The 14,103-nt window shown below is 35.4% G+C and overlaps 1 protein-coding gene across 6 annotated transcripts in view; it reads left to right on the top strand.

The window, feature by feature from the left end:
* Positions 1-3,350: 3,350 nt before the first annotated feature.
* The window catches only part of LOC105216042 (uncharacterized), a 47,240-nt gene continuing 36,487 nt past the window's right edge, over positions 3,351-14,103 (top strand). The window contains exons 1-3 of one of the 6 annotated variants that reach the window (XM_054234634.1): positions 8,180-8,411; positions 8,554-8,653; positions 13,753-13,921. In XM_054234634.1, the coding sequence (XP_054090609.1) occupies positions 8,639-8,653; positions 13,753-13,921 (184 nt within the window). In that variant the 5' untranslated portion in view covers positions 8,180-8,411; positions 8,554-8,638. Of the gene's footprint in view, positions 3,550-3,738; positions 3,815-6,537; positions 6,742-6,818; positions 6,919-8,179; positions 8,416-8,553; positions 8,654-12,864; positions 13,643-13,752; positions 13,922-14,103 lie in introns of those variants that run through there. The other 5 variants (XM_011190314.3, XM_011190313.3, XM_011190312.3 and 2 more) reach the window with 5 other exon arrangements.

Here is a 14,103-nt window from a genome sequence, read left to right as displayed (position 1 = left end):
AACACATACATCGATTTATAGCGTTTTGAATCAAGATAAAATAGTCAATTATCCAACTGAATTCTTGAATTCTTTGGATCCCCCACGGTCTGCCCCGCTTAGTTTGGTCCTGAAAGTCGGTTCACCCATTATACTTCTACGAAATCTGAAGCCACCAACTTTGTGTAATGGCACAAGGCAGCAGGTGAAGTTGTACTCTTACCATGCATTCCCATGATTCCAACGGACATGCCGTTTGAATTTAAGCGCTTGCAGTTCCCAGTACGTCTTGCCTTTGCGATGACCATCAACAAATCGCAAGGGCAAACGTTTCAAGTGTGCGGAGTCAATTCGGAAGAACCGTGCTTCTTCCACGGCCAATTGTTCGTCGCATACTCGAGAGTGGGAACACCAAGGTGCTTATTCATTTACGCGCCAGGTGGAAAAACCAAAAATGTTGTATACAAATATGTTTTATAAATGTTTTATAAATAAGTAAAAGTTTTACAACAATAAATAAAACACAAAGTAAAAACCCTTAAGAGTTTTAATCGATTTAGGTGTAGCGAAGCGCACAGGGTAACAGCTAGTGTATTAATAAAATGAAATAAATAAATTGCGAGGGTATAAAATGTACGGTTACACCCGAACTTTGCCCTTCCTAACTTGTTATGATTATGGTTGTAGAAACATCTTTTCATTATTAATTACAAGTGATGGTAATTCGAATAGAGCTTTTAAAAACAAAATTGTGCGGCGATCATGTAAAAATACTGATGTGTATCGCACCTGTAGATGATTTCCCGAATGTCCTCCAATAAAAGCTATACTATATTTTGGAATGTCGCTGTTTGGAATGCAAAAGTGGCATTACAAAACACAACGTTATGAAAAGGTTGGTACACTCAAGTGTTTTTGTTTTTAACGGTACATTTTTTGTTCATGCAATTTCCTTAACATACTGTTGTAATGCTGTCGACACAAGAGCTCTTCAAATTATTCGAATAACCTTAAAATCGGTTATTTTATTGTCCGGTTTGTAACCGTTCGTATAAATATTAATCGATTAATGTTATGACTATTCGAATAGTCATTCTACTGCGATTATTAGCTTAGCTGCTCTTCTACGAGTATTTGAATAAATGAAAATTGCTTGAAATCCAAGCAGCCTTTGACTTTTTCTTGTTTTAAATTTGTCAAAATGCCAATGTGCCAAATATGCACATATAAAATTTTTTCAATAAAAATATGAAAATTAATGAACTTGTACTATTCGAATAGTAGACAACGAACGGTTAAACGGATAATCGAAAATGAGTGGTTAATCGAATAGTCGACAATTTACGATTCCGGATACTGCAAACCGATAATATTATTATTCGAATAATGTCCTATCCGGTTAGTCAATTAGTCGAATACCAAGAGCTTAAGTCCACATATATTTCGCACATAACACAATTTGAATTTTAGTTTTGAAGATTTTGGACTTTGGAAGATGTTTAATGAGGCCAAGGAGGTTTATTAGCCATAGCATTTTTTATAACTTTTGCAGACGTTTCAAAATTCAAATTATTCTCACGTCTTTAATTTTTATCTAATGCTCCTCATTTGTTGTATATGTTGTAGAATCTTCATTAATATTCATGACTTTACCTCCCTAGGTAGTAAGATTTATGCTCATAAGATTTACTGATAAGGTTGATTTATGCATACGCACCGCATTTTTATCAAACAAACGGTGGATAAAATAAATATATAAATTCTAAGGATTATAAGTATATATTGTTTGGTATAAAATCTTGAGGAGAATGTTTTTGTTAATATTTTTTAATATAGAGGACGTACCGATAAGTACTTGATTTAAAAAAGTATGGGTCGTTGCTTCGATTGTTATTTTTGGGAGTAAAATAAAGCAGTACGAACAAAGAGAGCTTGGATACTGTATACACTCAGACTTTTCTTAATCGATGGTGACCGTCAGAAATAGGTTTGACTAGTTTCAATGTTTTGTTGAGTTTCGCCCCGGTGCCTCGAAAACCACTACAACGGATAGCCAAGACATGATCTTATATTTGTGGACTGTTGATTAAAGGTGTTGCGCGAAACCTGCATCTCAAAAGACCATGTGGGTAAGAGTAAAAGCTCACTTCACGCTCATTTCGATACTGAAGTGCACCATGAAGTGGTTATTGCGTCTTTTCGTAACCCACTATGAACCGCTGCACCAATCAGTGCATTCTTCAGAATTGGAATTTTGAGCCGTTTTTATTTTGTTTGCTAAGGACTCATCGAACCGTTCTCATATTTTAGTACATGTCATAAAAGGCAAATCCAATATGCATCATTGGACAACGGCTACTCCTACGAAACAATTCGAGTGACGTAAGTTTTTTGTATTTTGAAGATAAAAAGCAAAAATATCAGCGCCCAACCCCCATACAAAGGTTATATTGAAACGTACTAAAATGTGTTAGCTTACTAACGGAATTGGTTAACAACCACACCGACTTTCCATATAACTCAATTTTTGAAGTCCATCTGATTGGTTCATATTATAATATATAAATTCAGAACCAATGAAGATATCGGAATAAAAATTTGCATTGGTCATCACACACATTGCTCATCAATAAATTGCCAAAATCGGACTACATATAACTTTTCAAACACCCTGTTGGCCTTATACTGATTTGACCTTTCGAAGAGTTGGGCAGACAAAACTCAAATTAATTCGTTTCAATGTCTAGGTCTTTTTGAAAGAGATAAATATTTATGTATGAATATCTATGAATATCGGAGATGATATGTCGACTATTGGAAACCAACAGACGACATAAACAGAATGTTCCACTTCAATTATAAACGGAATACATTCACAGACTATACGGAATTTAGTGTATCTTCCATACAATAATAATGCACTCATAAATACCTGAGTTGAATGTTTGACAAAGCTTTTGCTCCTAAACGTATTGCAAATGTACTTTGAAGTAATCCTTGAATTACTGATTTTTTTTTCAATTTAAATCTTCCATCGAGAGACGAATCAATTTTTGTCAGAAAATTCGCAGTATTTTAGAAATAGGTCAATTTCTCAATTGACAAACTGTGATTTAATTGCAGCGAGTTTGTACAGAGCTCACCTCACTTGTAAACACAATAATGACACCATACAGTTTAACAACGACAAAGAGTGTAGGGAAATTACATTTCGCTGATAAGTAAGTCGACTTATGCGAGTATTTGCAATAAAGCCATAAACAATAATTTGATAAACTTTAAAGTTGTTCTGAATTGTTCCGTACATTTCTGGGTGTGATAAGATTATACTCAAGTGCTCCCTGCGAAATCGCTATTCGCCGCATAGTCGTACTGTTGTGTCGCGAAGGCATACCAACTTGAAACGCAACTTTAATGTTAAAGCTATTTAAAATTCATTTGAAATGTTTTAATTTAGTACAAACACAGCAGTTCCATTGTATTGTTGTAACAAAGAAATTGTGAAAAATGGCAGTGATTGATTTTGTTTATTATTTAATTTTACTTGTCTCCATGCTGGTGCTTTTTAGAGTAAGTAGGGGAGGCTGAAGCAAGCGAATAAGAGCACATATATAGACATATTTACTTATACAAGTGTTTACATATGCATATATGTATATATGTATGTCTGCTTCTAGTTCATTCGCAATTTTCTTTTAATTATTTATTTTACATTCCATATGAGAGTAATATATATATATATGTATATACATTTTTCAGCTACTCATTAAGGCATTCGCATTTACACCCGAACCACGTGCACCAACAAGGCGTCGAAATGAAATTATGCTAGCAGGTAAGTACGTATACGCAGTGTAGTGTCGCACATATAGCTGTCAGTGTTATCTACGGGCTCTCCCACAAGCATATACTATTTTGAAACATCGTTTACAAATGCTTCTTGAATGACGTTTAAAAAAAATACAGGGTTACCGTGTTCTCGGTATTTATAATGAGATCTGTTCGACGCAACCGAAAATTATATTTATTCTCATCATTATATACGTATTACATATACTACTAATTTGTCTATAGAGCAAGAAACCATGTACTACTAAAAGAAAACAGAAAAAGTATTTTTAGATGTTCTCACTTATTAAGAAAATATGCCGCATAAAACACTAAAGTGCTGAACACATAGACGACGAGAAGCGACGAGCGACATCTGTCAAATATTAAAATACACGCGATCTTATGGGCACAGCTTTTTAGACAACAGCAAGACTTCGCGACAAAAGGGTTGAAGTCTTCGCTGTCGCCAAATTAGAAATGTTTCTAATTTTGCCGACGACAATGCGCGCTGTAGAGCTTCCACTAATATGTGAAATGTAAAATTATTCAAAGTTCTAACAAGTATGACGTTATTTTGCCAGCAGAAGCGTAAAATAGCTTTGATATATCATTTGTAATAACAAACGATTATTTAAAACAAATAAATCTACTTATTTTTACATTTTTTGTCTAAATAATTTAACTTAATTTAATTTAACTTAATAATTTAACTTAATATAAATACGTTTGTAAAATTTATTAAAGTGAAAGATTTTAGTGAAGACTGGTCCTTTTCCACCTGGTCCTTCGATCGGAGTGGAGGTCTCCCTCTTCCTCGGTACTGCATCGAACCAAGACCATTGGAAAGACCAAGTGGCATGTGACCTGTCTTCACTTGGTATTACCAATTGGCGCCAAACTGCCAAAAGGAGAGATGCGTGGCGCGCTGTTGTGGACTCGGCTATAGCTGCCAGTCAAGAAGAAGAAGAAAAAGAAAGATTTTAGTACGGCAACAATGAAATTGGTGTTTGATATGTCGCTGACGTCTTCAAAATGTTCAAGCCGCTGGCTTCAAAGCGACATTTGTAATCAGCCGTCGCTACGTCGTGTCGTGTCGTCGTATTTGTGTTCAGCACTTAACACTAAATTCGGTGTATATCAATAATATCTGCTCGAATTTGCCGCTTCTGCGCTCTCTCTATATGTCTCTCTATAGCTTCTGTTTTCCTATCTACAAAATTTAATACGAAAATACCAACATTGTTCGAGTTTATCACAAGTGAGTGTGTAAAATTATAAATTAATAAAAAGTTGTATCATTCAACGATCGAGAGATATGTGAATTGTGACAACCCATTTATTCGTGTTTTATGCAAGTTACTACTTCGTTTCGACACTCTCTAATAGAGTTTTCATTTCTCCAAAAAGTTTCACATTCATTCTGCCAACATTTGTATAGTTTTGAAATATAGCATTTTCATTGAGAAAAGAAAACGCTATAAGTGTTTCTCAATAAACGAGGCACTACACCGTGGTATATAACTAACCTAATTCCATAAGATTTAGTAATGATACAAGTTACCTGTTCGTTTCGACACTCTCTACGTGTTATACAATCTACAATGCGTTATGCATACATAGATATATAACTTACCTAATTCTATAAGACTTACTAATGATATATTTATTTATCAAGTGTCTTTAGTTAATTGATTTTTTACAGAGAGAACAACTTTAAGCACCTAATATAGTAGTGAGCATCATTAAGATTAACCTTTTTCTTCCCTATCCATATATCAGAAACTATATTTTATCAATGTGAATCGCTTTATACTTTAGGAAGAGTTTAGAAACTGATTAGTTCGAATTACAACTCAACTAGTTCGGTTACATAAAACAGATTATCATTAACATTACGGTACGGCCTTTCGATGGGTTGCCAGGTAGTATAATACTTCCAATAGTATAAGACTAAGACTACTAAGGCGTGCAAATATACAGGTGGGTTGAAACTCTCCTCTACATATAGAGATAAAATCCGAACGCTTGTTGTAAGCTCGTCGAAGCAAAGTTAGACTAAACATCAAGAAAGGGGAAGGGCATGGAATATAAAATTTAATTTGAGTTTCGGTTAGAAAAAATCACTAAGTTAATATGGTTCGTTATTGAAGTTCATGGAGTCTAGATGTGGCTAATATAACAAAGGTAGTTGCAAACAGCATTTCTATAATTCATTTACATTTATTGTTAATTTTTTTGCTTAAAAAGCCCAGACATTATATTTATATTTTTTTTATTACTTTGCAACACATTCCCCTGAGCTAAACGCATACGTGATTGTTTTTAGATAAAAACGAACGAATTTGTTTACAGTGTTTCACCGCCTACTTGTCAGCATTTTCGGCCGTTTAACAAAACAATTTATACAGCTTTTCAACCAAAATTCCATTTACGTACACATTTTACTCTCGTTATATGTATGTAAGTATGTATCTCCGCACCTACACTCCTTGTGACTTACATATCTATGTATTACTCTACTTATACGACATCTGTTGACAGGTTCTGCTTAACTAAGAGCAATCCAAACACTACCTTTATCATTTATGGATATACATATACATTTGGAGCAAAATAAATTTTGTCGAAACCCACAGAGCATGCTCACTCTTCGTTATCTTGCCGCTGGTGCGCTCCAAAAGCTTCGAAGCTTTTACTAAGCATTGATAACATGACATTTGTTGTCTCGATTATTGCTATTCCAGTGCTTAATTAGTAAATGCTTTTAATACTAAATTACTGAAAGACGCGCTACATTTAAACAAGTGTTTAAGGTGTTAGAAGAAAATAATTATACTTTATTAAAACAATAAGAAGAGTCGGGTATTAATTACCAAAATGTATTTCTCAGATGTCATATATTTGTCATTTTTAATGATTCTACTATTTATCGTAAGTAAACAGCTGGTTACTGGCATTGAATTGCTCATTTGAATGTGTGCTAAATTTCACTTTCATTACTTATTAAGATAATCTATAAAGGCTTTAAACATCAAGCGGAAAGCCATGTGCGTACTTTTTATCATACAGCCGAAACACGAAGGCAGCGACGACCTGTTGAGATCGCAGGTTAGTAAAAAAAAACAAATTTAAGGATTCAAGTATATAAATTCCAGTACTCATTTTTTTCTACACAAAATTAGCATGTGTCAAATAATGTATTTTTGTTGTGCCATATTGACAGACATTTCTTTTTGTTGCGAAAAAATTATCGTTGAAATGAGTGGCGTTATCTTTCATATTTTTTGTATTCAAGCATATGCTTTTTGACTTGACTTCCACTAAGTGTTTGCAAGGAAATTTTTAGTATATAATATTTGCTGTAAATAAACAATATTATGTGCTAAACATGTTTCTGCTCTCCAGCAATTTGGGTATTACTCGATTCATGCACGAAGTTTTTACGATATTTGTGGGATTGTTTGTGATCAACCGTTGAAATTTGTCAAAATTGAGCTTCTTAATACAATTGTTGTGAAATATTACCGAATGAAATTGACAATTTATTGTCATAAAATTTGAAATTGCAATATAGTCAACTTAATTGACTTTTCCTTTATTAAATTTGACATAATGAAACACTCACATAGTATAAAATAGTTTTAGAAAATGTAAATAATTTTGAGCTTTTGGTATAACTACATGAACATCAAGGGTTCATTTAAGAAAGGTTTCAAAGAATTAGCTTTAAATAGATTTTTATTGGCGATTGTAATCTGGGCAGACAAATAAATAGGGATTGGATTGCTGAAGGAGTCTTCTTAGGTTGTCAGCCCTTAGCTGAATAGAAAAACCGGTTCGTTTCGGCTACATAAACTTAACGTTTAGAAGAATTATGAGTTCCAACATTAGTAAAAAATAATGCTGTTTTTAATCACATTCTTGTATAGTTGACTAAAGGCACCTGCAATTAATTAAAATATTGTGCTTCAAGGCATATTTATAAATAATTAAAACTATCTTTATAATATATGAGGAGAATTATATTACACTGAACAGCTTACATAAGTATGTTAATTGATGCTTTATACTGTTATCTTTAAGCCTTAAAGCTTTATTTATTTCATTTTTCATATGTGTAGTTACCAAACAGTTTCCTAATCGACTGTAGAGAGCTAACATTTGTTTTATTCCCAGCAAAGTGTTATGTGACACCAATTTGCATTGCATTGCAATTTTCATTTTTATGTTAAAAAAATAAATTATTGTCGACAATTACGAAAACTATATACAATTTTGAAAAAATCATATTTCATAACATATGAATCTTTCTCTAATATTTTTTTTACAACCTTTCTTATGCTTGTTCTCAATTCTTCTTTCCATACTTGTTTTGGAACATTTCAAAATTCAAAAATGATTTGTTCAAACGTCTATTTCAATTATGGCGCAAATTAAATATCAAAACAAAATCATTACAAAATTCTTAACGTGTAAATATTGTAATTTAAATTACCTTCAAACTGTTCTGGCACACTCGAAATCTAAGCCTTTACAACATGGATGAACTCACCTATATTTATTGCATGTTGGGGCTATTCGCTATCGCACTTTTACTGAAAGTAAGTACGTCAGCATATTGTTTTGTAATATGATTTGCAGTGATAGCAGCAACACTCGAATGATATTGCATAAGTTGCTGCTATCACCTAATCATTACAATAGAATAAATGCAAATACTAAGGGTATGCGCTCTTCTCTTAGTGGATGATAAAACTCTTTTGTACAATGGAAAGGCATTTATACTATCAGATGCGTAGACGTACCCACGCACGTCACGTTCCACGCTATGTACGGCATGCAGGTCAGTGATAACGAGTCATTAAAATCATTTACAAATTCAATAATTGTGGGTGCGTTGGAATGGGTGCGAGTGTGTCGGCTTTTGTTGCGATAAAGTTCAATTATTCACGAAAATATATAAAAGTAAAAGCGACTTTTTTAATGATTTGTACCGATTGCGTTCGTCACGCCTTTAAATGTTTATTAAGCCATCTGAACGAGTGCGTTCAGTGTATAACTATCCGCCAATGGATCGTGGGTTAAGTTCTGGTTCGAAGAAGAAATACTTTTTTAGAAGAAGTACTAATCTAAGTTGCTTTACATAAGAATTAAACACATGTCAAAGATACTAACTTTATATTTTGGTAATAAACTTGGATAAATATTCAAATGGAATCCTAAAATAGTATCTACAAAGTCTTTCTTAAATTTCTATCAGTTTGAGCTGTAAAAAGTAGTCCCAAAATTTCTTTTGCTATGAAGTCCATTATTAATTTTCCTCTTCTAGATACTAATCTCACTTCCAATCATATTTTCACGAACTCAATTTATGGAGAAATGTCTGAAAATAAATTCTGAGACTTCGGACTGTAGATTCCATTCATTATCATTTTCATACAAAGTTATGAACGTGGGAGCCAAGGCGCGAGTGCTCTAACAGCGCAGTTGTTGCTTCCGATGATATCAATATCATCGGCGTACGCCAGCGGCTGTACACTCTTATAGAAGATTTTACCTTCTCTATTTAGCTCTGCAGCTCGTATAATTTTTTCCAGCATCAAGTCAAAGAAGTCTCACGATAGTGAGTCACCTTGTCTGAAACCTCGTTTGGTATCGAACGGCTCGGAGAGGTCCTTCCCAATCATGACGGAGCTTTTGGTGTTGCTCAACGTCAACTTACACAGCCGTATTACTTTTTCGGGGATGCCAAATTCAGACATCGCGGCATAATGGCAACTCCTTTTCGTGCTTTCAAAAGCAGCTTTAAAATCGACGAAAATGTGGTGTGTATCGATCCTCTTTTCACGGGTCTTCTCCAAGATTTGGAACATGGTGAATATCTGGTCAGTTGTGGATTTTCCAGCCTAAAGCCACACTAATAAGGTCCAATCAGTTTGTTGACGGTACGCTTTAGTCTTTCACACAGTACGCTCGATAGAACCTTATAGGCGACAGATTGTGCGATCTCCCTTTTTATGGATTGGGCAGAGCACACTGAGATTCCTATCGTCAGGCATGCTTTCTTCCGACCATATTCTGCAAAGAAGTTGATGCATGTAGCTCGGCAGGTAATCTATCGGCCCCCGCCGCTTTGTTGTTCTTCAAGCGGGAAATTGCTATAATTTCTTCATGGTCGGATAATGGAACATCTCGATGGGACGTCATCGATTGGGGAATCGGGTTCGCCATCTCCTGGTGTTGTACTTTCACTGTCATTCAGCAGGTCGAGAAGTGTTCCGTCCATAATCCCAGTATCCCCTGGATATCGGTTACCAGATTACCACCTTGGCCTCTGCATGAGGATGTCCGGTCTTGAAACCTTCGTTAAGTCGCTTCATTTTTTCATAACATTTTCGCATTTCGGCCTCTTAATTTTTTTGTCTGCAAATGCGTCTCGCTTCCCTATTCATCTCTCGGTATCTATCCCATCCTGCACGTGTTGTGGTCGTTTGCAACACTGCGAGGTAGGCAGTCTGTTTTCTCTCCGCTGCGACACGACAATCCTCATCATACCAGCTCGTTTTTTGCCGTTGCCGAAATCCAATCGTTTCGGCTGCAGCGGTACGCAGTGAGTTTGAGATGCCGTTCCACAGTTCCCTTATACCGAGATGCTGATGAGTGCTCTCAGAGATCAGGAGTGCAAGCCGAGTAGAGTATATCGTGGCTGCCTGTTGCGAATGCAGCTTTTCGACGTCGAACCTTCCTTGTGTTTGTATCTTGCGTATCTTCGCTGCAACCAGTTAATGGTCCGAGTCTATATTTGGTCCTCGGAGCGTACGCACGTCTAAAACACAGGAGACATGTCTTCCGTCTATCACAACGTGATCGATTTGGTTCCGCGTGTTTCGATCAGGAGACAGCCAAGTAGCTTGATGTATTTTCTTGTGCTGAAATCTGGTACTACAGACGACCATATTTCGGGCCCCAGCGAAGTCGATCAGCCTCAGGCCGTTTGGCGATGTTTCGTCATGGAGGCTGAATTTTCCGACTGTTGTGCCAAAGACACCTTCTTTACCCACTTTAGCGTTGAAATCGCCAAGCACGATTTTGACATCGTGGCGGGGGTCAGCGCTCATAGGTGCGTTCTAGGCGCTCATAAAAGGTATCTTTGGTCACATCGTCCTGCTCTTCCATTGGGGGGTGGGCGCAAATAAACGATATGTTGAAGAACCTCGCTTTGATGCGGATTGTGGCTAGACGTTCATCCACCGGGGTGAATGCCAGGAATCGGCGACGGAGTCTCTCTCCCACCACAAATCCAACACCTAATTTGCGTTTCTTTATATGACCGCTGTAGTAGATGTCACAAGGACTCACCTTCTTCCGTCCGTCTCCCGTCCATCGCACTTCTTGGATGGCGGTGATGTCAGCCTTTAGTCGTATGAGGACATCAACCAGCTGAGCAGAGGCACTTTCCCAATTAAGGGTCCGGACATTCCAAGTGCATGCACTTAAATCATTATCCTTAAAACGTTTGCAGGGGTCGTCATCAAAAGTTTCTCAACCGAGGCTTTCGTCGATTTTTCATTGGTACTTCGTTTTTATGTGGTGGGTCCCAAACCCTACGCACAACCGCAGAAGCGGGTTCGCCTTCTCACTTTATCTCGCCGTCAAACGGCTGTTTGTTGGCTACCCAAAAGATACTTGGTCTAAAACCGGAAGTCGTGAGCTGCTTGAACCATGTGGAGAAGAATCGTTTCTGGCCACTCCCAAGTGAATGACAACCAAAAACTTTCCTCACTTATGTGAACTTCTACACATGATCCCATCCTCCGATTGGGTTACACCTGAACTTAGCCCTTTCTTACTTGTTTGTGTATATTTTCATTCATAAGATAGGTAGTATATACTCGTAGAAAATATCAAGGTTAATGTCTTTTTGAGAAGTAGCTTAATGTATTTATTTATTGGGCTTCTATATATGAAATTTAATGCGGAAGAATTAATAGAAGTCTATAAAAAGATCTTTTTAAATATATGTATTGACAAGTTCCGCTTACATTTTGTTCTCACGTGAAATATTGTTAGACGATCCTTAAGTTCAAGTGCTTAAGGCGTAGGTAATCTCTCAACTAAGTAACTTCACATGACTGCTTAATGAATTAGTGATTCAAGAATTAAAATTAGCTGGTGCGTCATTATGGTTATTGTATACACACATAGTTACATACAAACAAACATTTAGGCAGCACTGTTCTTTACGATATCCCGATGCGATTTTGCGAAAACAATATTGCATTTTTAGATTTTTAGATTTTTTTTCGAAAAAATACGGATAAGTGCCTCTAATTTAGCATAAATTTGGAGCACCTTGCAAGTTTGTACTAAGTATTTAAACAGTTTGAGCTATTATTGGCTTTATCAGTTTATCAGTTGACATAATTTATTGCGTTTATTATGCTACTGTTCTACGCCTTGTCCATTTTGTATGTATACATATACATACATATATAAGTAACAAGTACACATATCTAAATTGTGAAATAAGCTGGCAGAAGACCACGGCTAAATTTTTGTTGTAGTTGTGAATCAGAAAATTATCGGTAATCATTATAGATAGATAAGGTCCGGGGTTCATAAATATGAATAAATAAATATGTCTAAAAAATGTCTTTTTACCACCCAATGAACAAAATTTGCTAATTAATTGGTAAATTACACAATTAATAAACATATTAAATATATATTATAATTATTAATACTGAATACTGTTGGTTGTTGGCAAAATACTCATAAAATAAGTAGCTATCAGTTTGGAAATTTGCCAAAAAAAATTTGATATTTTTATATGGAATGCACTGTTCTCTTTTGTTCGAGCACAAGAGAGGTAAATACTCTATCTCTATACCCGAAAGTCTGCAAAAAGAGATTAATCAATTTTAAAGTTATTAAATACTCATTTCCTCACCAACTGATAAGAAATGAGACTAATGAATTAAGTTTTAATTTAATCCTTTCATTTAATTTCGAGGGTATTTTAATATTTTCTAACAAATCATTCTTCAATTATACCAATTAATACCTAATTGTATCCTGAAGGCATGTATTCAAAACTAATTCATATCCAATTCTGCCTTATAGAGAGTCTCCTCTCTCTAAAGATAACGCGCATAATTTTTTACTGTTTCGAATATCAAAGTGCCATTGGTGCGTATGTATTTCCACAAACACTTTGTTCGAGTTCAGACCCGAATATTCCTGACGCAAATTACCGGGAGAATCTCTTTTGTTGCCAATCATTGCGTTTACGAATGTCGCCGTATACTGGAGACTCGGCGCGAATCTCCTCTCTGCCGAAGCAGTAATATTCGCGTTTGAACACATTCTTTGTGGTCTTTTGTGGTTTATGGGGCTCGCGCTTTATCAATTTCTTTACAAAAGACTATAAGGGGAGTCAAATGTCAGCGATGTATGTTATTTTAGTTGTGTCGCGATAACCAGGCTCTTTGAAGTGTGTTCCGTTAGTGTCTTAAAACGAAAAAAAAAAAATAAAAAAAAAAACAAAAAAAAATAATAGTTATAAGCATAAAATATGAAGCATAAATGAAACAACCCAAAATTATACTTAATATTCGTCCAGTATTATTTGCCAATTTCTAAAATAAAAGCAGTTTCCATCGTCTCCGATTCTAGTTATAATTCTAAAGTTATAATTATTTAATTCGCGTTAATTGTAATATAATAAATCGATATTACGGCATAGTTCCTATACGGTATATTTAAAATGGGTGATATCGGTGCTGTATTTTTAGTACTTTTAGTTTTCGGCATCATATATGTTATAATAAGAGTAAGTGTTGATCTGATGTTTCAAAGTACCTATGTACGTTGCACCTCGCATTCATAGGCTTTCGGGTTGTATTGTTTTTTTGTTAAGATGGTTCGTTCATATGCTTTTAGGTTTGTACATTAATATGCTGTGGACCACTTAAAGAGAATACGTCAAATGATCGCACTGTACGCAGACGTGTAATACGACGTATACGTATCGAACCAGCGAATGTTGCCGCGAGCGGAAGCAGAACAACGACAATAAATACAGAAGCTAGTACTAGCGCAACAACAGAAGGTACGAAAAAACCCGATATGGTAGTTAATTTGTAAACTCTTTACAGCGGTTGTATTATAAGTTATATAAAGCCTTAAAGATATTGCAATAGACTTATAATTCTTTCGAAACATTTGCTCAGTTGTCAAAACATTTTCTTAACATATTGATTAGATTTGAGGTTATGCGAGATGTTATGCATT

This window comes from Zeugodacus cucurbitae, chromosome 6 (genome assembly GCF_028554725.1).
Source record: "Zeugodacus cucurbitae isolate PBARC_wt_2022May chromosome 6, idZeuCucr1.2, whole genome shotgun sequence".
NCBI classification, from domain to species: Eukaryota; Metazoa; Arthropoda; class Insecta; order Diptera; family Tephritidae; genus Zeugodacus; species Zeugodacus cucurbitae.
This window is presented reverse-complemented; position numbering and strand designations above follow the sequence as displayed.